Source organism: Bison bison, unplaced genomic scaffold (assembly GCF_000754665.1).
Source record: "Bison bison bison isolate TAMUID 2011002044 unplaced genomic scaffold, Bison_UMD1.0 scf7180017864032, whole genome shotgun sequence".
Classification (NCBI taxonomy): domain Eukaryota; kingdom Metazoa; phylum Chordata; class Mammalia; order Artiodactyla; family Bovidae; genus Bison; species Bison bison.
In genome coordinates, this window is record NW_011494604.1 from 1,276,226 (window position 1) to 1,302,860 (window position 26,635).

The 26,635-nt window shown below is 38.8% G+C and overlaps 1 protein-coding gene across 1 annotated transcript in view; it reads left to right on the plus strand.

Annotated features, from left to right (window-relative positions):
• SEC22A (SEC22 vesicle trafficking protein homolog A (S. cerevisiae)) overlaps positions 1–13,983 on the plus strand; it is a 64,730-nt gene extending 50,747 nt beyond the window's left edge. Inside the window, exons 5-6 of the mRNA XM_010834269.1 lie at positions 3,125–3,190; positions 12,891–13,983. Coding sequence (XP_010832571.1) covers positions 3,125–3,190; positions 12,891–13,091 — 267 coding nt within the window. The 3' untranslated portion in view covers positions 13,092–13,983. The remainder of the gene's footprint in view (positions 1–3,124; positions 3,191–12,890) is intronic.
• The last annotated feature ends 12,652 nt before the right edge of the window (positions 13,984–26,635 follow it).

Below are 26,635 nucleotides of genomic sequence, written 5' to 3' on the forward strand. Positions count from 1 at the left end.
ACTCCATGGACTGTAGCCCGCCAGGCCCCTCTGTCCATGGGGATTCTCCAGGCAAGAATACTGGAGTGGGTTGCCATTTCCTTCTCCAATGCGTGAAAGTGAAGTCGCTCAGTCGTGTCTGACTCTTCGCAACCCCATGGACTGCAGCCTACCAGGCTCCTCCGCCCATGGGATTTTCCAGGCCACAGTACTGGAGTGGGGTGCCATTGCCTTCTCCAGAAGACCAATGCAGTATTAGCTAATAATAAAATCTATTTTTAGATTTCACAATTCATATTTGACCCCAAATATCCTTTATATTTATATTTTTTCCTCTCTACAGTCTATCAGCCAGTCAAGAAATATATTTTGCATTTCGTTGTCATACTCCTTTATTTCATTTAACTACTATTTAAATATTTGACTACTGAACTAGATCTCTAGGTTAAACTCTTCCCTGAAGCTGACTTAAATGGCTACTAAACTTATTTTTTGAATATCTCATGAGCAACTCCAAAATACCTGAGTCCAGAATGAACTCATTTTTTCTTCCCTCAAGCCCATTTTTCCTCCTATATTCCCAACTTAGTGTTTGTGCATGCTTAGTCTCTCAGTCGTGTCCGACTTTTTGTGACTCCATGGACTGTAGCCCGCCAGGCCCCTCTGTCCATGGGGATTCTCCAGGCAAGAATACTGGAGTGGGTTGCTACGCCCTCCTCCAGGGGATCTTCCCAACCCAGGAATCAAACCCAGGTCTCCCACATTGCAGCACCTGAACCACCAGGAAAGGCCAACTTAGTGTATGGTATCATTCAAATGTTGCCTAAATAGGAGACCTTGGAGTCATCCTATCCTCTTAAAACTGTACAAGCTACTCCGTTTGCCTGGAATTCTTGTCCTACCTTGCCTACTGGTTTATCCTTCAAGATGCAGATTAAGCTTTACTTTCTGTGACAAACCTTCCCTGATCCTTTTTTTCTCCAGAATTAAATGTGTCTCCAGTAGGCTCCCTTAGTACCCTATACATACACCTATCCCATCAGTTACCACTTTGGATGTAAATTGTTACTTTCTATATCTGCCTTCCTGATTAGAGTTGAGCTTCCTCATTTTGTGTTGACTTGTTTTCTGTCCTTGGTTGCATAACACAGTACTTGGGCCATCAGTGTTTAATGAATGACTATTTTTTGAAAGAAGAATATGTTTATAAATATTCTCTTTACTAAGTGGAAATAAAGATTTTCCAAAGCACAACTCAATTTGGCATTCATTTGTTGAATTCCCACTTTGTGCACAGTTTCTTACAAGTAGTAAGATTCATTTTCTTCCTTGAAGGAAGGTTAGGATCTCAGTGAGAAAACAAGGCTAGCACATTAGAGATTTAAACAATATTGAAAGGTAATCCTAATTATCTGATAAATGATGCATATAGTAACCTTTGAGAAGGAGAAATTAGTGAATGTTTTTGAATATTTACTGTGTCCGTTACTGTTCTTTGTGTTTCCAAATATTATTGATATTTCATTGACTCTGTACAACTTTTATTTTCAAAAAAGGGAATTGGAGTTAAATATTAATAATAGTCCATGGTCATACAGCTAGCTAATAAATAAAGATTTGAACCCAGTTCTGATCTACTCCAGAAACATGCTGTTAAGTGTTCCAAAGGCAATTAAGAGAGTTATAAAGTGATAGTGTAAATTTAGGGAAAATATAATATTCGATTTTAAGACAATAATGAAATTATTGTATAGCCCCACAGTTAAAGGTTATGTAATCATTACAAATTAAATGGTTGAGAAATATTTAGTATCTTAAGAACATGTTTTATGATATAGTGTGAAGTACTAAAAAATACTTAAAAGTATGATTCCATTTTTTCAAAGTACATATATTTTTGTACAGAAAGGATTAGAAGGAAGTACATAAATAGTTAGCAGTAATTCTCCCAAAATTGTGATATTATGTACTATGTGAGTTTCTTCTTTGTAACATTTTGTTTCAGGTTCTCTACAATGAACATGAACTTTTATAATCAAAAAAGATCATTGAAAGGACAGAAGAAAAAACAATCAAGCAGAACTTATTTAAAAGTCTTAGAATTATTAAAGTAGAAGGGCTTTTTCTTGACCTTCCTTGTCTCTGGTATAGAACTGGTCTAACCATCCCAGACAGATTAATGGTTTCTATTTTAAGATCCTCTCACTAGGATAAGCCATTTTCTCTCTGCCTTACAGGCACTTCTGTTGCCCAGTAGCAAATGGAAAAGGAATTGTTCGCTTTATGTTATTTCAAGAACTCATGGTCATGAGAGACACTCCCATGTCTTCTGAAAATTTTTATTGTATAGAGAGATTTTTTTTTTTTTCTAAAATAAGGGCCAAATTTAATGTTTCTACCTAGAAGAAAAGAAATTTGATGCTCCTGCTTGGGCTTTATGTTCTACTCCATCAAAAGACATGAGAAATACAGATATTTAAAAGGAACCAAAGAGGAGTAGGAAAAAATGGATTTTTACGTATCTCTATTAGTTTTCTTTTAAAAGAAATACTCTTATGCATAATCTATCTCTGTTTTTCCTCTGAGTGATTTTAACATAATACATGTCACTGAATTTCCTCATTGGGATTTAGCACACTCTAGTGGACAGTAGCTTTTCAATTTTAGTTGTCTTTTTAAAAAAATTTTAATCATGTCAAATGACTTCATTGGACAGTTCAGTGATGTGCTAGTTCTAGATGTAAACTATCAGTATTTATTTGAGTCAAATAGTAATCCCAATAAGCAGGCCTAGCTTTATAGGCTGCTGGGGTATTGTATATTTTCATATGGTTTCTTTAGTGGAAAGTAGAGACACGTTTAACGTACGTGGAAACTTGTTTCCATTGGCTTTCATCTTCTCTTGGGTAAGATATAATTGATGGGGAAGCCCAGACCTAGAAGAACACTGGTAGTCTTCCCCTACCTCACACTCTCAGGTTCTTATGATGTGTTTTATGTTTCTCTTTTAGGACTCTTGAGTATTTTTATATTCCACTTTTGAAAATTTTGACCATTTGTGCATAAAGATCATATCCTATCCCAATGGATTGTTTTTGGAAATGGGCTTCCACAGAAAGAATAACTTTTTATTTTATTTTTGCAGAGTGATGGTGAGGACTTAAATTACATTGTTGCATTTTTTCTTGGAACAGCAGCCTGCCTTTACCAGGTAGGTTCTCTCTCATTTTTAAGAAATACCTTCCTGTTATTGCTCATTTCCGGTGTCATTTCTAATTAACTTCTTGGGCGCTTTAAATAAGATAATGTCTGAGTTCTTTGCTTCGTTTTTCAGTTTGAGCCTCTGTTAGCTTTGTGACCCTTTTGAATGAACATAGATCCCAGTGAATTCAGTGTTAGCCCTCTTCCTGTGCTGGGGCTTCATTGGCAGCAGGTCATCAGCCTGTGGCAGTAAAGGCTACTTCTAGATATTCTGGTGACTTATTGTTCTACTTGCAGCCTCTGCTTCTACTCCAGGTTGAGGATTTTGTATTTTTGAGGTCTGTGAAGAGGGAACAGCAAAAGCAGGATTTTAGGATATTTAATTTAGCAATGATGAATAGGGCAGATTGTCAGAGCAGAGAGACTACAAGTAATGATATTAGTTTTGAGGCAGAAGGTAATGAAAGCCTAAACTATGGTAATGGCAGTGAAAGTGAAAGTGGCTCAGTTGTTTCCAGCTCTTTGCAACCACACGGACTGCACAGTCCATGGAATTCTCCAGGCCAGAATACTGGAGTGGGTAGCCTACCCCTTCTCTAGGTAATGGCAGTAGGGATAGGAAAAGAAAGGACGCTGAGAAGGAAGACTCCCTGAGATTCGAAGACCAGGTAGATCTGAGACTTCAGGAGAGAGGAGGTTTTGTACCTGAATCATAGGGAGATACATACTCTCATTTCCAAGACCAGAGGAGGCACAGATGTGTTAGAGAAGGGAGATTTAACCATGCTGATTACCCAGATTCAAGTGTTTTTGTTGAAACATGTTAGAGCAAGCAAGGCCTTTTGACTTAACACTTATAGGTGTCACATTTCTCTGTCTTGCATAGAAAAATGTTAGATTCAGTCCTGCAAATAAAAGGGTACCTAAAACTCAGAAGAAATCTTTAGGGAAATATATTAAATATATGCGTTTGACTTTTATGTGAAGACATTAGAAATTTTAGTTTCAGTGGCCCCATTTTTTAAATTCCCCTAGTTTTTCTTAATCATTTATATTAGCTTTAGAAATTGTTTTTCTGTCAAATTTGACAGATTGAGTTATAATGAATGACATTTCATGCAGGAGATATGAAAGCTTGTCTTCATTGATGTCACAAGTATTTTAATTTTATGAAATATTCTTGTGCAGATTTCGTCCTTTAATCTCTACAGGCTATCACAGAGGGTATATTATCCTCACTTTTTTGAAAAAGAGAAATCTGAAGCAGTTTCAGTACTATCCTGAGATCACATAGCCAGCAAGTGGTAGAGTCAGAACTGAACTGGGTCTTCAGATTTTAAATGTCATATTCATTCCACTATATCATGCTATCTCTAAGCAAAATTCCTATATTTGCATAACTTTTATAATGCTGTAAGTGTATAATTTAATAACATATGCACTATTTCATATTCTAAAACAATGTGAGGTAAATATTAACTTTAAAATAGTCTCATGAATGATTATCCTTATAAAATATACTTTTAGCTGTTTTACCTTAATGAAATAATTTTAAATGCTAATAATAATGCAAAAATGTGTTGAGCTCTTCCTTTGTGGTAAGCCCTTTATATTCCTTATGCCATTTGATCCTCAAAGAAAGCCCCACACTAATCCTATTATTATCACCATTTTTCACAGCAGCCTAGACCGTTCTTACAGTCAGTCAGTGACTTGAAGCTAAGTGATCTTAGAACCAGTGCTCTTGCCAAGGATAGGCATACCTCTGTAACTTTCTCAGAACAGATGAAAGTATTGATAGTTTTAAGAGTAGCCTCATGATGGAGCAATGTCACCCAGGTCTTCTTTTAACTTGAGAAGTAAACAGATAAATACTTTAAAAAAGAAAATTAAAAAAACAATGTCCTTCATATTGACAGGCTTGAAACTGAATGCTTTCCAAATATGATTAGCATATTCCTATAATTTCCCCATAGGAAGAATTAAGTAGCTTTTACCATGTGATATGCTGTATCTCCAATTTCAGGATATTTTTTAATCTCCTTTAGATCAGACCTCAAAGACTGCTACTGCATGGTTTGTTGCCTTTTCCTCCAGGCTCTGGATACTTACAGAATCACAGGGTTCAGTCAGATAGAGATCATCTTGATATGGAACATTTACAATAGGAAATCTGGGAATTCCCTGGCAGTTCAGTGGTTAGAACTCCATGCTTCCACAGCAGAGGGCATGGACTCAATTCCTGATCTGGGCACTAACATCCTGCAAGCTGCATTGCATGACCAAAAACATAAAGTAGGAAATCAGAAGAAACTAGAGATTGTGCTTTTCCTTCTGTGTTTTATTTTGGAAACCTTTAGACTTATAGAAAAGTTGAGAAACTGGTACACCTAGAATCACCAGTTGTTAACATTTCACAACATTTGCTTTAATCTCATTCTTTTTTTGTATGTTTTTGTATATGGGGTATATGCTCATTGTTTACAATGTAAGTTGCAGATAAAATGAATATGTGAAGTTGTTTTTCTTATTAGACTCTTTATTTTGAGATAATTAAACTCACTTGGAGTCATAAAGCGTGCTTACTTAACATTTATCCATTTCCCCGCAATGTAACCACCTTGGAAAGCTATAATACAACATCACAGTGCATATTGATGCTGTCAAGTATATAACAGTCCTTACCATAAAGACTCCTCATGTTGCCCTTTATAGTTCCCTCCTGCCCCAGCCCCAACCCCTCTTTAATCTCTGGCAACCACTCCTGTGTTCTCCATTAATATAATTTTCTCATTTTGAATGTGTTATATGAATGGACCCACATAGTATATATAACCTTTTGTGGTTGGCATTTTTTATTCAGCATAATATTCTGAAGGCTTATCCGTGCATGTGTCAGTGGTTTGTTCCTTTTTATTGCTGAATTGTATTCCATGGTATGGCTGTACCACAGTTTGTTTGATCTTTCACTCATTGAAAGGACATCTGAATTGTTTCTAGTTTTTGGCTATTATAAATAAAGGTGCTATAAACTTTCATGGTTGGGATTTTGTGTGAAAAAATTCTTCATTTCTCTGAGCTCAGTGCCCAGGAGGACAATTACTGGCCGTGGTAGTTGCATGCTTATTAAGAAACAAACAGTTTTCCAGAGTAGTGTACCATTTTACATTCAGCACTGTGTGAATGACCTAGTTTCTCTGCAGCCTTGTCAGCGTTTGGTGTTGTCTGTATTTTTTTTTTTTAGCCATTCTGATAAATGTGTAGTGATAATCTCATTGTGGTTTTAATTTTCATTTTCCTAGGGGCTAATGATGTTGAAAATAGTTTCATGTTTGCCACCTATGTATCATCTTGGGTGAAATGTCTGTTCATGTCTTTCGCCTATTTTCTAATGGGATTGTTGTCTTTTACTGTTGAGTTTGAGAGTTCTTTATATATTTTAGATATTAGTCCTTTGTCAGATATGTAGCAAATATCTTCTCCCAGTCTTTGCTTATCTTTTCATCCTCTTAAGAGTCTTTTGTAGTTCAAGTATTTTAAATTTTTATGAAGTTTAATTTATCAGTTTTTCCTTTTTTTCCCTCTACTGAATTGCTTTTGCATTGAAAAAATCTGTTGGGCATGTTTATGTGGATCTGTTTCTGGAGCCTCTATTCTGTTCTGTTGATCTATGTGTCTGTTCCTCTGCCAATACCATACAGTTTTGATTACTTCTGCTATTAGTAAGTCTTTAAAAAAAAAAAAAAGATTATTTTTATTTTTTGGCTGTGGTGGGTCTTTGTTGCTGCACATGGGCTTTCTCTAGTTACCGCGAGCAGGGGCTGCTCTTCACTGGTGTGTGGGCTTCTCACTATGATGGCTTCTGTTGTTGCAGAGCACAGGCTCTAGGTGTACAGACTTCAGTAGCTGTAGCACGTGGGCTCAGTAGTCGTGGCACACAGGCTTAGTTGCTCCAGAGCATGTGGGATCTTCCTGGGCCAGGGATTGAACCAGTGTCCCCTGCATTGCAAGGTGGATTCTTAACCACTGGACCACCAGGAAAACCCTAATAAGTCTTACAATTTTCTTAATAGTTATAGAGCTATCCACATAATTGTTTATAATGGATGGTTTGCATTTTATGAGGAAATTTTCCATTTCACTTAAGTTATCAAATTTGTGTGTTGGATGGTTGTGGTATTCCCTTACTATCCTTTTGATGTCTATAGGATATGTAGTGATATTTCTTATTTCAGTCCTCATATTGATCATTTGTATCTTCTCTTTTCTTGATCATTCTTATTAATTTCATTGATCTTCTCACAGAGCCTGTTCCTTGTTTTATTGTTTTTTTTCCTATTTTCTATTTTATTGATTTCTGCACTACCTCCTTGGTTTCTTTCCTCATGTTTGCTCTGGGTTTATTTGACTCTTCTTTTCCAGGGTTCTTGAGGTGAGAGCTTAGATGATTTGATTTGAGAATTTTCTCTTTTTTAATGTGTACATTTAATATTACAGATTTCCCTCTTAGTACTTCTTTAGTTCTATTCCATACTTTGAGATGTTGTATTTTCATTTAATTCAGTGTATTTAAAATTTTTTTCCTTGCAGTTTCCTCTTTGGCCTGTGGATTATTTAGAGTTGTGTGGCTTAGTTTCCAAGTGTTGGGATATTTTCATTTTCTTTCCATTATTGTAGTTTGATTCCATTGTAGTTTGATAACATAGTCTGTGTGATTTCAGTTATTTTACATTTGTTGAGGTTTGTTCTGTGGCCCAGAATATGTTTTGTCTTGGTATATATTTCATGGGCACTTGAATAGAATGTGTATTCTGTTGTTGTTAAGTGAGTGTTCTGTAAATGTTGATTAGCTTCTGTTGGTTGATAGTGTTGCTCAGTTTTTATATGTCTTTGCTGATTTTTCTGGCTAGTTCTATCAATTGCTGGGCTTCCCAGGTGGCACCAGTGGTAAAGAATCCACCTGCCAATGCAGGAGACATAAGAGATGCGGATTTGATCCCTGGTTCAAGAAGATCCCTGGAGGAGGAAATGGCAACCCATTCCAGTATCTTTGCCTAGAGAATCCCATGGACAGAGGAGCCTGGTGGGCTAATGGGATCCATGGGGTCCATGGGGTCACAAAGAGCTGGACATGCCTGAAGCGACTTAGCATACATGCACACTCAGAGGAGTATTGAAATTTTCAACTATAGTTGTGTATTTGTGTATTTCTTATTTGAGTTCTATCAGTTTTTGCATCTCTGTTGTTTGGTTCATACACATTTAGGATTGCTCCATCTTCTTAATTGATTGATCCGTTTATCATTATATCCCTCTCTGTCCCTGGTTATTTTTGCTTTCTTTGAAATATTTTTACTTATTCATTTTTATTTTTTGGTCACACTTTCTGTTTCTTAGTTTCTCGACCAGGGGATGCAACTTGTGCACCCTGCAGTAGAAATGTGGAGTCTGGACCACCTGGAAAGTCCCAAAATATTTTTATATTTATCTAATAGTAGGATAGCCACTCATGCTTGCCTTTGGTTAGTGTTTGCATGCTACATCTTTTTCAATCCTTTTACTTTAAACTTGCCTGTATCATTTGAAGTGAGTTTCTAGTAGATAACATAGAGTTTGTTATGTTTTTTTAATACATCCTGCCAATCTCTATCTTTTAATTGCTATATTTAAGCCATTTATATCCAATGTAGCTATTGACATGTTAAGGCTTTTGTCTGCCTTCTTATATTTTGTTTTCAGCTTTTTCATTTTTATGTTTTATTGTTTGTGTCTTCCTGTGGATTACTTGAACATTTTTTTTAGAACTCCATTTTGTTTTATCTATAATGTTTTTGAATGTATTTCTTTGGATGACTTTTTAAATATTGCTCTAAGGTACTACATTTTACTTACTCAGTTTACTGGTGTCATCATTTTACTAGTTCAGGTGAAGCATAGAAATTGTAACTCTTTATATCTCTTTGTCCTCCTCTATTTATAATTGTCTTAAATATTTCCTCTACATATATTTAGAAACATATCAGACCCTGTTACAATTTTTACTTCAATCATCAAACATAATTTAGAAAATTCTTAAAAAGGCAAAGCTAGTCATTAACATGTATTTTTTCTGTATTCCTTTTCTATCCAGTGTTCCAAGTTTCCTTTTTTTTTGGTTTCCTTTCTGTCTAGAGAACTTCCTTTAGCCATTCCTTTAGAGTATATTTGTAGGTGATGAATTCTCTTCGTCTTCTGTCATCTGCTGCCGCTGCTGCTAAGTTGCTTCAGTTGTGTCCGACTCTGTGCGACCCCATAGACGGCAGCCCACCAGGCTCCGCCGTCCCTGGGATTCTCCAGGCAAGAACACTAGAGTGGGTTCTGTCATCTGAGAATGTCTTTATTTTTCCTTCATTCCTAAAGGATATTTTTGTTGGATATAGGATTTTGGATTGATAGCTAATTTTCTTTCAACACTTGAAAAACGTTGTTCCACTCTTATCTGAACTTCATAGCTTCTGATGAGAAATCCATTGCCTTTTTAATGCCAAGTGGAGGTGAATTTCTGCAGTCCTTCTTAGTCTCTAGTGATACACCATGGGGTGGGGTTGAGGGACTCCTACCATCCAGTGGAAATCAAAGTTCTGGCTTCCCACTTGCCTTCTCTGAAGCCCTGGAGAATTAGAACATTAGCATTAGAGCCTTAGAGCATGATAGGCTCCCCACATAGGCTTTGATGGGGTGAATGTGGGTGGTCACAGTTTGTGTGTGTGTATGTTTGGCTTTTTTGGTTTGTTTTGGTTTGGTTCTGGTGGTATTTGGCTGTAGAAGAATAGTTGTTGTGTACAAGTTTCTGTAGTGGAAAATCGCGTCACTCTTGGTCTTTTGGCTAGAGAAAGCAAAATTTTATTGAGTTTTGTTTGTTTTGTTGGTGTGCGTCCAGTGGTTTTCTACTTGTCAGCTTCTTCAGCTCCAAGTGTGGGGTATATGAGGCAAAACAAACAAACAAACTTAGGTAATTTACCAATGTGTCATTCCTTGAGACTTAAGGTCCTTAGCCTGTCTTCCTTCTTCTCTTTATCATCCAGAGTCATCTGATACTTGTTTGATATATCATGTCCAGGGTTTTTAGTTGTATCTAGTGGAAAGAATAGAGGAAAGTGCATCGACTCCATCTTCCCAGAAGCAGAGGTTCCTGCAGTTTTTTTTTTTTAAAGTAAGTTACAAACATCAAGATATTTCACCTCTGGAAACTTTAGCATGTGTCTTTTGAGACCAGAGACATCGTTCTGTTGTACATAGCCATGATACCTTTATCACACCCAAGAAATTTAACGTTGATACAATATTACCTAACATAGGATTCATATTCAGATTATGTTGTCTCCAAAATGTTTTCTATAGCTCTTTTCCTCTGATTTCAAATTGTGCATTGTGTTTGGTTGTTGTGTATCTTTTAACCTACAATGCCATCTCCTGGCCTTTTTGTTGTTCTATTTTGTTTTGGTCTTTCATAACCCTGACATTTTTTAACAGTCCAGGCAAATACCTTATAGAATGCCCCATAATCTAGATGTGTCTCTTGTGATTAGATTCAGGTTAGTTATTTTGGTGACCATACTATGTAGTATAGTATTCTGTATACCTCTAATTTCATAAGTCAAGAGGCATGTAATAAATTTGATCATTTGATTAAGTGATGCCTAACAGATATCTCCATTGCAAAATTATCTTTTTCCTCTTTGTAATTAATAAGTAATCTGTGGGGTACAGACCATTATCTTTAAAGCCTTTGAAAACCACAAATTAAATATTTATTTAAAAAAAATACGAGGTACTGTAGCTCTTCTTCATAGTAGAATTTCCAGTTAATAAATGTAGAGAATGATGGAAATTGAAAGCGACTGTTTGGCAAACACCTGTGGCAGGCAGGAATCATCAATAGATACTAAAATTAGTGGGCAAAATATGATGGGATAGAAATCTACATAATCTCAAAGTATCCTCCTACAGGATACTGATTACAAGGAGAAAAATAGTAACTAGTGGAGAAACCTGTTGGATACCACCTTACCAAAAGATCAAAGTTAATAAGTAATTTGACACATCACACATTACCTCTTTGGTATTCTTCTTTCCAAAATTGGATATCCTCTATTCAATTTTGAGACAATATCAGGTGAACCAAAATTAAGGGCCATTTTACAAAATAACTTATCAGTATTCTTTAAACTGTTAAGGTCATGGAAAACAAAGAAAGACTTGAGCTGTTAAAGATTCAAGGAGACCTGACAACTAAATGAAATATGGAGTCCTGGGCTGGATTCTGGACCAGGAAAAGGGTCTTATGGGACAGCTAGCAAAACTCAAGTGAAGTCTTTAGGTTACTTAATAGTATTAAAATCAATGTTAATTTCTTGTTTTGATGATTATACTGTGGTTATATGACGATAACATTTGGTTGGGGTAAAAAGCTTTTGCAACTTTTCTGACATTTAAAATTATTTCAAAAGAAAATTTGTATTTGTTTTTCAACTTTTTAAATTCAAAACACTCCAATAAAATAAATTTTTCCAATTAAATTTTGCTTGGATAGCAAACACAGTCCTGATTTGTGTAAGAACTAAACACATTAAGCAGAACATCACATTCTTTCTGTATTGTCACAAACACTCTAATGTTCTTCTGGTTCTGAAGTCTGGATATAATGTCACACAGAGACCTGCACCTCTTTCCTAAGACTTTGTGATCATATGTAATTCCTATATATCCCAGACTTGGAAAGCAGTTCATTGATTCAACAGATTTTTATTGTGCACTTATTATATACATACCAGGCACTGTTTGGGGCAATGGAGAAAAGTGAGTGAATAAGGCAGTTAAAAACCTCTCCCTCATGAAACTTGGATTTCATTGGAAGACTACAGATGACAAATAAAATAAGCATATTTTTGAAGTATGTTAATAAATGTAATATAGAGAAAAATAAAGGCAGAAAGGTGAATGCCAGGGTTTAGGTGCAGGGGAGTACTTTATCTTCTAAATCACCACTCATTGCGTCCTGTGTCCCATTTTTAAAAATCTTTTCTAGAACATAACTACTTGATTGTATATATATAAATACATATATATACTTATATATAAACTTTATAATCTGTCTTCTACTAGAAGGTAAGCTCCATCTGAGTGAGGTCTTTGTTTACTTAAAACCAAAAAACAATGCTAAACAGATAAATAAATTTCCATTGAATAAATTCTCCCTCAAGTGTTCTCTCAGGTCCTAGTTTAGCCCCTTGCACTCAAGTAAATATTTGCTGATTTCATTAATATACAGATTCAGGTTATATGAGCCCATTTTGCTGAATAACTTGTATGAGTTTTTTTAACTTTTCTGGGATAAGAACCCTTAAGATCCTAAGACTGCTTCTTAGTTGCTTGTCATCTTGAGGAATTTGTTTAGCTTGTTTGCATGGAAGTTATCTCTTTTAAATATGATACAAAACGCTTTTCCTTTTGAAAAATGAAAAACATAAAAGGAGAAACCTATTTCCCTCTTAAGCTGGAGCTTTCATAGCTGAATGTCTTAAAGATATTACATTGTCTTATCTGTAGTTGAAAAATCTCCTTACTCCACTTTCATATTTCACCCTGTGGCTTGTTAAAGTTTTATAGTTGCAGCATCTATTTCTTCTTCCTATAACCCTAATCATCATTCATTTTTGTATTTTCAACAGTGTTACTTACTTGTCTACTATACCAGCTGGCGGAATGTCAAATCTTTTTTGACTTTTGGTTTAATCTGTCTATGCAACATGTATCTCTATGAACTGCGCAATCTCTGGCAGCTTTTTTTTCACGTGACTGTGGGAGCATTTGTTACACTACAGATCTGGCTAAGGCAAGCCCAGGGCAAAGCTCCTGATTATGATGTCTGACACCATCCTTCAGACATACTGCCTTGCCTTACAGAGGAAAAGGAAGGACACTACCACTGTGCTGAAGAAACTGCTCACCACAAATGAGAAGCTCTGCTTTCTTTCTCTCCAGCTGCCCTTTTTAAGTCAGTGTGGCATGCCTGTGAGCATGCAATACCTGGTAGGCAAATTCCTCTCAGCAGAATGTTGGCCATGATTATCATTCAGAAGATGAGGACACCTCTCTACAGGGCAGTGGCAGTGGAAGAACAGTCAGATGCCATGGGAAGACTGGGCCAACAGCTCTGAATCACGGCTGGAGAATTCAATCCAAAAGCAGGTGTGGGACTTGCTCTGAGAACCAAGCAGGAACTCTACAACCCCAGTTTGCCTTTGTGAGGCATTAGTATAGACCAAATAAAAGATGCTGCAGTGAATTGGAAAGCTTATGTGTAAAACAAATGACTTACTAAATATTAGATCATTTGCACATTCATTGTACCATGAGTTTATGAAGTCCAGATTGGTGTGGAATGGTTTCTTTTTCCTTTTATATTTTTGCTTGAATGTTAACTCTGGAAATCACCTGATGTAGGAGAAGGCTGTGGTGAGCTCATCCCTGGAGCATCATAAGTATTGAAAACACAGTGAACATGTTTCTTTCCTAGACCACATTGACACCTTCTTTTGAAATCACTTTTTAAAAATATGTCATTGGGCTATAGCCATTATTTGCCAAACTTCTATCACTTAAGTATTACATATGCTATTATTTACTTAATACTTATCTTTTAAATTTTAAAATATTTTAAAAAGAAACTAATCTCTACTCCAAGTGAAAAATCAGCATCAGTTTGCCATTAAAAAAAGAGAACTACAGAATAAATTAAAAATAAAACAGGATGTTGTTAGATTCTAACTGGATGCTGATGACTGCCAAGGCTCTGAATCCAAGAAGCCTACTCCTTCTTGTTGAGGTAAGAGACGTTACCTAGCCCCAAATGGGCTCTCTCTGTGGAATTATCAGAAATGTAAAAGAAAATTACAAAGGGAATGACATTCACACTGTGATTCAACATTATTTAATTCTGTGTTGTGTATCGCCTAAAGTCATATCACATGCCACCAAGTGATCTGGGTCCTGCCCTGTGGAAACACTGAGTTGTTCTAAAAGAATCAGAAGGTAGCTCTTCTCTCAGCACTTCTTATTATTCCTCTATTTCATGGCTATTTCATGGCTTCGAGGAGTTAAGCACCTACTGTCTAAGTGGTGCTTTTCAATAACTTTGTAAAGATTGTTTAAGCAGTTGTGAATTATTAGAGGAAGCACATTTTAGTTCTTTTAGCAAAATCTACTACTCTTCTGGTTTTGAGGGCTTCCCGGTGGCTCAGATGATAAAGAATCTGCCTGCAGTGTAGGAGACCTCATTTGATCTCTGGGTTGGGCAGATTCCCTGGAGAAGAGAGTGGACACCCACTCCAGTATTTCTTGCCTGGAGAATTCCATGGACGGAGGAGCCTGGTGGGTTATAGTCCGTGGGGTTGCACAGAGTCAGACAAGGACTGAGAGGCTAACACTTTCACTTTCTGGTTTTGAAATCATCCTCATGAGTGATTTTCTTGAGGAAAGATTCCAATTAAGGAATTCATAAGGTTTGAAATTTGATATCCAGAAAAACAGTGGACTCATTACATGTGATTCATGTTACTGGGTATATTAATTAAGCAGAAAAAATTGTCCAGAGGGGTAAAGTCACCAAACTGCATTGTTTCCAGAACCAGTTTATATAGGTATGCTTATAATGAGAAATCCTGCTTAACTACAACCTTTTTGCTACACTCTCCTTTTTAGGAGAATGAGGCAAAAGAAGACAGTGAAAACTTATAATTTTGGGGATTTATTTAATACAAGAAACTCCAGTTCCCTCCAATTTTCTGCCCCTAACAAAACTGCAAAGAAATTATGAATATTCTGAGAGATGTACCCATCTCTCAGATGTACCCATCCCAAGGTACCACATGATCCTAAATCATCAAAATGAAATTGATTTATGTTTGGTGTTTTGTAGTTACCGAGCCAGAAAGTTAACTTGATTCACTTTACTTTAGAAAGTAAAACTTGAGAAAGTTTTTTAGAAACTAATGGTTAAAGCAAGAAGAGTTTTCTTGTAAATTGTTGATTAACCAGGAGATTGGAGTATTCTGGTTCATCGAGATTTTGTTGTATATTGATACTTTATAGCTCTCTTACCAGTTTGGTTCTTTTTATTATTGAGTCATAATGTTTGGTATTAAGCAAGGACACTTGAAAACTCACCAGCTACCTTTAAAGGCTTCATTTGTTTTTCATTTAGTTTTTTCACCAGCTATTTTGAATAAGGGGATGTTTATATTTTAATGTAAAAAATGAAAACAGGTATAAATAATGTTTTATGTATAGAAATGTTTTCTTTCATTATTTGGTGCCTGCATCTTTGCGTGTTTATACAGCTTTCCTGCCTCTGTCATGTTGTTGCCAAAGAAAGTATGAATTTAGAAAGATAAATTTTTGCCATGAATGTAAAGAAGTTCTTAAGCTCTTGAGAAAGAATCACTTAGGCCTCTAATGTGTATGATGGTGATACATTGCATTTATATTGCAATTTTACTTCTAAGAGCACCTACCTAATCATAATGGGTCTTCTATTTTCCCAATAGGAAAGAGGACACTATGATAGCCAGGTATTAGGGACTTACCTAGGGTCAAGAGCAAAGCACACACAGTTTCTAATCTCTTAGCCCAGGGTTGGGCTAATGAAGGTAGCTAAGATTATATTAATGAAGATAACTAAGATTATATTTAGGAAATATGTCTATTCTTGGTAAAATTGAAGTCCTGGGGACTTCTTAAAATAATGAGCTTTAGCCCGCTATTGTATCTAGGTGTATATTATCTTAAGGTAATTCTGAAACATTGCTTTTAATTAAGGTATTTTATGAGGGCAAAGACACTCCCTTTTATATCCTAAAAGTATTTGCAATATTTGCTTGCTTTTTTCGGGTGTGTATTTGAAGTATACCTGGCCTCTTTGCCAAAAGAATTTGGGAAGCATATCCAAAAAGGACATACACAATAATGGTAATAAAATATGAACATTAAGGGAAGAAAAGCAAAACCAATGAGACTGGAAGGAAGGGTGAACACATTGCTATTACTGAGTATAAAATTTGATTCTTGAATTTCTTGAAAGTCAAGGCTAGAAAAAGGAAAACAAGTTTTGCCTTGATTTATATCCAAAGTCAGAATGTGTTTCTCAGAGAAGATGTCTTCCTGATGAATTCAGGTAAAAATGTTTGCACTTGGCGGTCTTGTGAATGCTAAAAGAACAAAATCCTCAGTTGTTTTATACACATTTCCATATTACAATTGTGCCTTGGATCCTCAACTTTGTACCAGCTTTCAAAGGCTTTTATTTCAGGGCTTTTTTTTATGTGTTTAATAGAGGATTTTGTTTCAATAAGAATTCTGCTCCTAAGCTAAAAGCAAGTATCCGTGTTAAAGCTTGAAAATCCATTTAAGACAAATGCCTTGACACTTGGAAAACCTTTACCCAATTTTGTAATTTTATGACTTATATAAAGTGAATCTGCTACCTCTGGGTTAGCACATTTGTTTTGTATTAAATATTGTCTTTTTCACAGTGGAATCCAGTCTGGAGAAATGCATAGCTCCATTTCTTTTGGACTGTGTGTGGAATCTCATTAGAATTCTGATTTGTCAAGCCTCCACAGAGACCAGATTCGTCAGATGAACCTTTAACCCTCCTGTCACAAAAGTGCTTCCTCCTGAGGTTAGCGACCTACCAAAAAGACATACACTTGGCCTTTATTACAAGATTTACTGAGTAACCCAAGAACCCATTCCAGGCTGTTGGATTTCCAAGAGACAAGCAAATTGTATGTGTGTGTTCACTATTCTTTTTGTTGTTTTAACAGACTTTTAATTCACTTTAAAATAGTTTTAATAGAGTATGTAGTAAAAGAACAAATTATTTCAAAATCAGCCACCACTCAGACCAAATTGAACACTTAGCTCTACTACATATTATAGGTCACTCTTCAGGGCTTCCCTGGTGGCTCAGATGGTAAAGCATCTGCCTGCGATACGAGAGACCCGGGTTTGATCCCTAGGTCGGGAAGATCTTCTGGAGAAGGAAATGGAACCCACTCCAGTACTGTTGCCTGGAAAATTCCATGGACAGAGGAGCCTGGTAGGCTACAGTCCCTGGGGTCACAAAGGGTCAAACACAACTGAGCAACTTCACTTTCTTTTCAGGGCTTCATTCTTTGTCTGTGGTCAAGCCTTTGTATTTTTCTGCTTTATATCTCTAAGGAAATGGAGTCTTTCTTTCTAAAAATATTGTGAGAAAGTCAAATCTAATTTTGGGGTTAGATTGGCTTTAGGAATATCCTGGCCCAAAGTTAATAGAATAAACCTTTCCAACTCCCAGGGTTATAAATGAATTGTGCAGATACCATGTCAGCTGAGGATTTTACTCTTATGGTCATACTGACTAGGGTCTGATGATCTTCATCAATGTCCTGGGATTGCTGTTGAATGCTGGCGTATTGTAGCCTTCTGTTTGAGCAGTGAGCTTTTCAAAGAGAAGGAGTATCTGTGGCTGCCACTCTTATAACATCTCTTCCTTGGGTGGCCAAGCTTTCTAGGTTTCTTTATTCAACAAGTGAAATCACAGTGCCATAGCATTGTGTGGTTGGAAGCCACATGGCTTGTATCTTCCTTGCCTCTTACAGTGAGTGGTATTGACATGAGTGCAAACGTTTTCTTCTGCATTGGTGGAGCTGGTGTGTAAAAAATAGTCTAAACACCGTGGAGGCTAAAGAATCTCAAGGAGAGAAAAGGCTTCATTTTCAAAGAGTTCCTGAAGTCAGTACTGTAAACTTATGAATTGTTCCTGGTGTTTCCTTGGCAACAAATGGTGTTTTCAGCCCAACCCCACCCACAGTTCACATTTGCCCTTTTCTCCTACATCCCACAGTATGGCAGTATAAGCATCACGCACAAAAGCACGTTCAGGCTCCGTCTGACAGTGGGAAATAGGGCTCATCAGTTCTGTCTCCTGTCTGGTCCCAGCAGCCCCTTCCCAGCTCTGCCTTGGTTACCTGCCTCCTTGTGCTGGTGAATTTCTTTGAGGCTGGGTTTTCAAGGGGACCTTGCCTAAAGGTGAACAAAGAACATTTTGCCCTTGCCCTTTGAATTCTTCCAAAATTGGGAGATACCAAGGGAACATTTTATGCAAAGATGGGCACAATTAAGGACAGAAATGGCAAGGACCTAACAGAAGCAGAAGAGATTAAGAAGACATGACAAGAATACACAGAACTATACACAAAAGGTCTTAATGACCTAGACCTAACCACGATAGTGTGGTGACTTACCTAGAGCCAGACATCCTGGAGTGTGATGTCAAATGGGCCTTAGAAACCATTACTATGAACAAAGCTAGCGGAGGTGATGGAATTCCAGCTGAACTATTTAAAATGCTTAAAATGATGCTATTAAAGTGCTGCACTCAGTATGGCAGTGAATTTGGAAAACTCAGCAGTGGCCTTAGGACTGGAAAAGGCCAGTTTTCATTCCAATACCAAAGAAAAGCAATGCCAAAGAATATTCAAACTTCTGTACAGTTATGCTCATTTCACATGCTAACAAGGTAATTCTCAAAATCCTTCAAGCTAGACTTCAGTAGTATGTCATCCAAGAACTTCCAGGTGTACAAGCTAGATTTAGAAAAACCAGAGAAACCAGAGATCAAATTGCCAACATCTGTTGGATCATAGAAAAAGCAAGAGAATTCCGGAAGAACATCTGCTTCATTGACTATGTAAAGACTTTGTGCAGATCACAACAAACTGTGGAAAATTCTTAAAGAGATGGGAATACCAGACCACATTACCTGCCTCCTGAGAAACCTGTATGCAGGTCAAGAAGCAACAGTTAGAACCAGGCATTAAACCACAGGCTCATTCAAAACTGGGAAATAAGTACATCAAGGCTGTATATTATCACCTTATTTATTTAACTTATATGCTGAGTACATCATGGGAAATGCTGGACTGGATGAATCACAGGCTGGAATCAAGATTTCTGGGAGAAATATCAGCAACCTCACATATGCAGATGATACTACTCCAATGGCAGAAAGTAAAGAGGAACTAAAGAACCTCTTGATGAAACTGAAAGAGGAGAGTGAAAAAGCTGGCTTAAAACTCAGCATTCAAAAAACAAAGATCATGGCATCTGGTTCCATCACTTCATGGCAAATAGGGAAACAGTGACAGTGACAGACTTTATTTTCTTGGGCTCCAAAATCACTGTGGACAGTGACTGCAGCCATGAAATTAAAAGATGCTTGCTCTTTGGAAGAAAAGCTATGACAAACTTAGTGTATTAAAAGCAGAGATGTTACTTTGCCCACAAGATCTGTCTAGTCAAAGCTATGGTTTTTCCAGTTGTCGTGTATGGCTATGAGAGTTGGACCATAAAGAAAGCTCAGTGGTGAAGAATTGATACTTTTGAACAGTGGTGTTGGAGAAGACTCTTGAGAGTCCCTTGGACTGCAAGGAGATCAAACCAGTCAATCCTAAAAGAAATCAAGCCTGAATATTCACTGGAAGGACTATTGCTGAAACTGAAACTCCCAATACTTTGGTCACCTGATGCAAAGAGCCCACTCATTGGAAAAGACCCTGATGCTGGGAAAGATAGAAGGCAGAAGGGGACAACAGGGGACGAGATGGTTGGATGGCATCATGACTCAATGGATATGAGTTTGAGCAAACTCTGGGAGATAGTGAAGGACAGAGAAGCCTGGCGTGCTGCAGTCTATGGGGTCGCAAAGAGTTGACCACAACTTAGCAACTGAACAACAACAACAATACCTACAACTCATGTAAAAAGGATGCTCATTAGCACATTTTGTGGGCCAGTGTAGGGCCTCCTACATAGTTTATCCTTATGGCAGCCTTAGGGGACAAGGGTGGCACTATTTCATATTCATTTGAGGAAACAAAGGCTCAGAGTCAAACCTAGGATTCAAGATTAAATGACTCAAAAATTGGTGCTCATTTTTCCATGCCACAGAACCTTTCAGAGAGCAAGTTCTTTATGTGTGTGTTACTGACAACACTGGGCTCTTACCATTACAGCAGCAGTGAGAACAAATGAAGCCAGCATGGAGGGGAAAATAGTACTGTGTATGTGCTAAACATCCTCACAGGTTGCCTTATGAAGGCTTTCTGTATTATAGATGAAGCACCTGAGGCCCAAATAAGTTAAATGACTTAAACAGCCACAGTCTAACCTTTGTGGTGGCACCAGGATTTCAATCCACATCAGTCTTAGAACTCACACTCTTAACCAACCACCCTATAATATTAAGCTAGGCAACATGGAAATATGTTGAAATATATAAGGAATATATATAAGTAATGCATATTACTTTGAAAAGAGGTGAAGTCATGGCTAATTCCTGCAGTATAAATGTCCTAGTAAAATTGTTTCCTAAAATTCCTACACGTATAATGGTCAGGACAGAAGGCTGCCATAGGTATGGTGAACCTCAGGTGTGCCTTAGACTTTAGGGCAAGGAGGTATAAAGTTTATTCTTTCTCATAAAACTAACTCACAAATTAATGATTCTTGATATAGAATGTTAAAGCTTCATTGGTGTTACAAACCAATGTAAATGTGTTACAAACATTTCCTTTTTCTAGCTGAAGGCCAGCATAGGTTGATTCTTTGATATGAAATAATTTCATAGGAATTCTGCTTTAAGTCATTCCTATATCTGAAAACATTAAACAAAAGGTAGAAGGTAACTAATTGCTTAATCAAAAAGTAGTAATGATGAGTTTAGAGCCAGACCGTCTCCCCTGCCCCCCTCCACCCCACCGGCTCTCCCTGCCACTGGCATGGTGACCTCGGCAAGCCATGTAACCTTTCTGCCTCAGTTTCCTTAGGTATGAAGTAGAGGTAACTGTGCTTTGGGCAAAGTGTTGTGAGGATTGAATGAATCAATAAATGTAAATCACCCAGAGCCAGGCACAGCAAGTGCTAGGACATTTGCTGCCTTATTGTGGTCTCTTTGATAGGTGTTGCTGTTACTTTCAAGATAATAGGCATCTTTATATATATTTATTTATTTATTTTTAATTGAAGGATAATTGCTTTACAGAATTTTGTGTTTTCTGTCAAACCTCAACATGAATCAGCCATAGGTGTACATATGTCCCCTCCCTCTTGAACCTCCCTCCCATCTCCCTTCCCATCCCACCCCTGTAGGTTGATACAGAGCCCCTATTTGAGTTCCCTGAGACATACAGCAATGCAAATGCCCCCGAATATATCATTGCACATAACTTTTCAGAAATTGTAAATTAAGAAAGGATCCTAATTCAAAAACAAAAACGGACAAAGGATCCTGTTGAAATATTTGGTAGGCAGTTGACCTGCTCCTGGCACTCTCTTGTGTGCAGACTTCAGGGCAGTGTGCTGGGGATGCATCCAAAATCAGAGCAGGGAACTGAAGGACTGACATTTGCCATATGCCTGCTGTACATCAGGTGTTTCACATACAGGATTCGTGTGAGCTTAACAAAATCCATCTGAGGTGAGTAAACAGGATTAAGTTGTCACTTAATCCAGCGTCACTCAACCTGGAAAAAGTAGACTACTCTCCGGGCCCCCTCAGTGTCCTAGGTACTGGAGCACTGCCATCAGATGGGAAAGTGCCTGTGGGAACCTCGCCTGCTACAATGCGGCACAGGTTTGCTTTGAACATCCTGTTTTGGTCTATTGGGTATTCCTGGATGACTGCCACCTAGTGCCCACCACTCTGCAGGGCCTCCACAGAGTGGAGCGTGTGTGCCCATGGTCTGTGCCTGGACGGGAGAAAGGGGTGAGCAGGCAGCCAGCAGCCTTCTAGCACAGAGTGGAAATATGTAGATGCTGAGGATGTGAGAGTTCAAGGCACTCTTCAAACATGCAAATGCAATATGGCTTTCAAGAGACTAATCTGAAGAGAAATGCGTTCTCCCTGCCACCCCAAAAATCCCATGTGAGCCAGGGAAATGCCTGTCTAGCTAACAGAGTCAAAGCAGAGCAGCACAGTTTGCACAATTGGAAAATAGTCTAAGAGAATAACCAGAGATGCTGACAAACTAGAGATTACGGGTGGGTCTACATTGGAAATTGGCTGAGGGGAAAAGAGTGCTGAGGCTTCTTTCTAATGGATTCCAGGGAGACTTCTTGAAATTCACACAGGCCTAATAGGCCAGCAAGATGAAAAGGGCCTTGGGGATGAATATGCACTCAACAAGGGAGGGGGCAGCTCAGCTCTGCTCATTAGAAACAGATGGTGAGGTTTGGGGCTGACAAGCCAGTGGGGACAGGATGCCTGCTTAGCCCTCAGCCCCAAACAATCCTTTTCTTTCTCTGTGTCTTCTCACCACCATCCTGCCTTTCTGGATCTCTGCTCTGTGAACCTAGGTTGACCTGCATCACCTCTCCCCACTCCGTGGACCAGGGCCCTTGATAGAAAAGGGCATCCATTGTGCATGGTTGCTGCTGCTGCTGCTGGGTTGGCAGGGGGAGGACTGAACAAAGGCTGCTTCCGATTTGATTTGAAGGTGATCCTCCCACAGATCCCCCTTGGCAATGTGCTTTCACCTCATTTGTCTTTCTGTCTTTGTCTAACATCTTAAAATCCTGTTTGGATTGTGTTTATGTTTGCACTATTCTTGTAGTCTGGCACTTGAAGGTAAGATGAACAGTTGCACAAATATTTAGTTAGGGAATGCCAGAGAAGAAAGAAACCCTGGAGGTCAGCCATTCCAGTGGCCTCACTTGGCTTTGTTCTTGTGTCTGTCTTGCAAAGCAGTGACTTTACCAGTGAGAAGTGGAGATAGGCTAAAGGAAGACAGCAAAAAAGTTTTTCCTCCCAAGACAGAAAAAACCCAAAATTTCTGAAAAGGCTTTTCAGAAATTTTGGAAAGATAAAATCTACACAATACTACAGTAATTGGATCTCATTTCATCTATTGTCAACCTTGGAGAAGGGTGGACCCTCTGTTCCTGCCAGGATCATTGGTACTTAGCCAGGTGGGCACACTGAACAGAGGTGCCTCTGGGCTAATGTCACAGCTTTTGTCCCCAAGTATCCAAGCCACTTGGAGAAGGCAATGGCACCCCACTCCAGTACTCTTGCCTGGAAAATCCCATGGGCGGAGGAGCCTGATAGGCTGCAGTCCATGGGGTTGCGAAGAGTCAGACATGACTGAGCGACTTAACTTTCACTTTCCTGCATTGGAGAAGGAAATGGCAACCCACTCCAGTGTTCTTGCCTGGATAATCCCAGGGACGGGGGAGCCTGGTGGGCTGCCATCTATGGGGTCACACAGAGTCGGACACGACTGAAGCGACTTAGCAGCAGCAGCAGCATCCAAGCCACTGCAGGGGCTGCACTGATCATTTCTCCCATTGCCCACAAGGCATGGGGCAGCACAGTGAGAAAGTGTACATGAAAGCTCTTTATACACTGGGAAGTTCATCCAAATGAGGGGGCTTGGTATCCTCTGGTCATCTGTCCCCTTGCCTAACCACAGCTCTACAAGTAACACCAGCGCTTCCAACTTTTCCTCCTGATACCTGTGCTCCATGCTGCTTGCCACAACCAGTGTGGCCCAGCCACGTCACTCCTCCCTTCTGGACATGAGGACCTGTACAGTGTTCTCTTCAGTGTGGAGTTGTTTCAATCTTGGCAAATTCAAACACTGGGTTTTCCTAGCGTGCTTGTCGCTGCCAGTGCAGTTCTCCTGTTCAGTGACAGTGAGACCCTGCCCAGCACTGCTTTTGAACGTGTAGCTTGTGTCCAAGAATGCTTTCCTGCCCCATGACGATGCAAGCCCAGCATCTCTTTCTGGGTCTGGGAAGCTCATTTTCTATCACTTAGCAACTCGTGGCCAGATTGTGTATGGAAACATCCATGTTTTAATCGTGTAAAGACCACAGTTCAGGACATGATTTATCTGTGTGCCTCTCAGGTGATACACATTTTAGGAAAAGTTCTGTAAATGTACTTATAATTTTGAATGTCTTAACGTAACATGGCTACCTGGTGAACATTTAGCTTCAACTTCCTCGGTGCAACAAACTTCACTGTGCCTTACTGCAACATCACTACCACCGTTAAGTCATCCCCCAGTTGGATGTAATCAGGTCTTAGTTTTAGTGATCTTTGCTTCTTTGCTGTCAGTTCAGTTCAGTCATGTCCGACTCTTTTCAACCCTGTGGACTGCAGCACTCCAGGCCTCCCTGTCCATTGCCAATTCCTGGAGCTTACTGAAACTCATGTCCATTGAGTTGACGATGCCATCCAACCATCTCATCCTCTGTCGTCCCCTTCTCCTCCTGCCTCCAATCTTTCCCAGCATCAGGGTCTTTTTAAATGAGTCAGTTCTTCACATCAGGTGGCCAAAGTATTGGAGTTTCAGCTTCAGCATCAGTCCTTCCAATGAATATTCAGGACTGATTTCCTTTAGAATGGACTGGTTGGATCTCCTTGCAGTCCAAGGGACTCTCAAGAGTCTTCTCCAACACCACAGTTCAAAAGCATCAATTCTTCAGTGCTCAGCTTTCTTTATAGTCCAATTCTCACATCCATACATGACTACTGGAAAAACCATAGCCTTGACTAGATGGACCTTTGTTGGCAAAGTAATGTCTCTGCTTTTTAATATGCTGTCTAGGTTGCTCATAACTTTTCTTCCAAGGAGCAAGCGTCTTTTAATTTCACGGCTGCAGTCACCATCTGCAGTGATTTGGGAGCCCCCAAAAATAAAGCCTGTCATTGTTTCCCCATCTATTTCCCATGAAGTGATGGGACCAGATGCCATGATCTTCGTTTTCTGAATGTTGAGCTTTAAGCCAACTTTTTCACTCTCCTCTTTCACTTTCATCAAGAGGCTTTTTAGTTCTTTGCTTTCTGCAATAAGGGTGGTGTCATCTGCATATCTGAGGTTATTGATACTTCTCCCAGCAATCTTGATTCCAGCTTGTGCTTCATCCAGCGCAGCATTTCTCATGATGTACTTTGCATATAAGTTAAATAAACAGGGTGACAATGTACAGCTTTGACATACTCTTTTCCCAATTTGAAACCAGTCTGTTGTTCCAGGTCCAGTTCTAACTGTTGCTTCCTGACCTGCATACACATTTCTCAGGAGGCAGGCGAGGTGGTCTGGTATTCCCATCTCTTTAAGAATTTTCCACAGTTTGTTGTGATCCTGTCAGTCAGCATTAAAATGGTGTTCAGAACTCACTCTACATAATAATGGTGCCCTTGCTAATGAACATTCTAGTATGGATGTGCTTCTGAAAAAAAGTATAAACCTTTGGGAGAAACAGACATGTTCTCTGGATTTGCTCAGTGGAGATGGAGACGGAAAGGTGTGAGTTGTGTCTTTTGTTGTCGTGGTGTGCCCTGGATGTGTGTGCATGCCTGGGTGCGTGTTTTCATGTGCCTGCCCAAGGCTTGCTCTCCACCACCCACAGCAGGGTGGGAGTGTTACCAAACCAGGTTCATTTTGCAAAGAGAGGGTTTATTCGTAAAGCAGTCAAGCAAGAAGACTAGAGAAAAAGTCTTACATCTGCTTCCCCAAAAGCAAAGGCCTTGGGGTGTTTATGAGATAAAGAAGAAAGAAACAGGACAGACAGGCATGGGGAGTATGGGGAGAGGTGATTGGGAAAAGGTATGGTAATTGATGTTTTGTGCAGGCATAACTAGACTACCAGCCTTGGTGTGTTCTGAGGATGGAATTTTCAGCCCTCTAATATCAAAACGTCACTGAGAGGGTGCTCACATGTGCCCAGTTGAAAGATTGGTGGTCCTGCCTAGTCTTAACCAGCTCAGCTTGAACTGGACACAGCTGACTCCTGACTAAACTGAACTAGGCATAGCTGTGAAAATCTTGTTTTTTAGGCTGTGTACCCCTTGGAAGAAGGGGTACAAAGAAAACATGCAAGTTTTCAAATCACCTTATTAGTGAAAGCAAGGGAAATGCATTTAACCCATGGTTTCAATTCCTCTTAGATTTTGATCATTCCTCTGTCTTGGGGGGAAAGGGGCTGTTACTTAAAAAAACTTAGGTCTGCTAGCCCACAACACAGCATAGTCAAGCTACTGACACGTGGTTGTGGTAGACAGTATAGCATTTACTGCAGGGTGCCCAGTAAGAACAGGCAGCTTGTGTGCAAATGACCTAAACTCCCTAATGGCTTTCAGGGAAGGGTTTTTAAAGGCAATTTGGGGTGAAGGTTGCAGAGGGCATGACCTTCTTCTGATTGGTTGGTGCTATGGTAACAGGGTAGCATTTCAGGCATTTTAATCATCAACCTTCTGGTTCCAACCAGTATGTGTTCTACTGCTTGTGGTCAGCAGGTAATCACTATCGTCCTCCTGGGTAGGAGTCTTAATTTCTTCAGAACAACTCAAAGATATGCATCA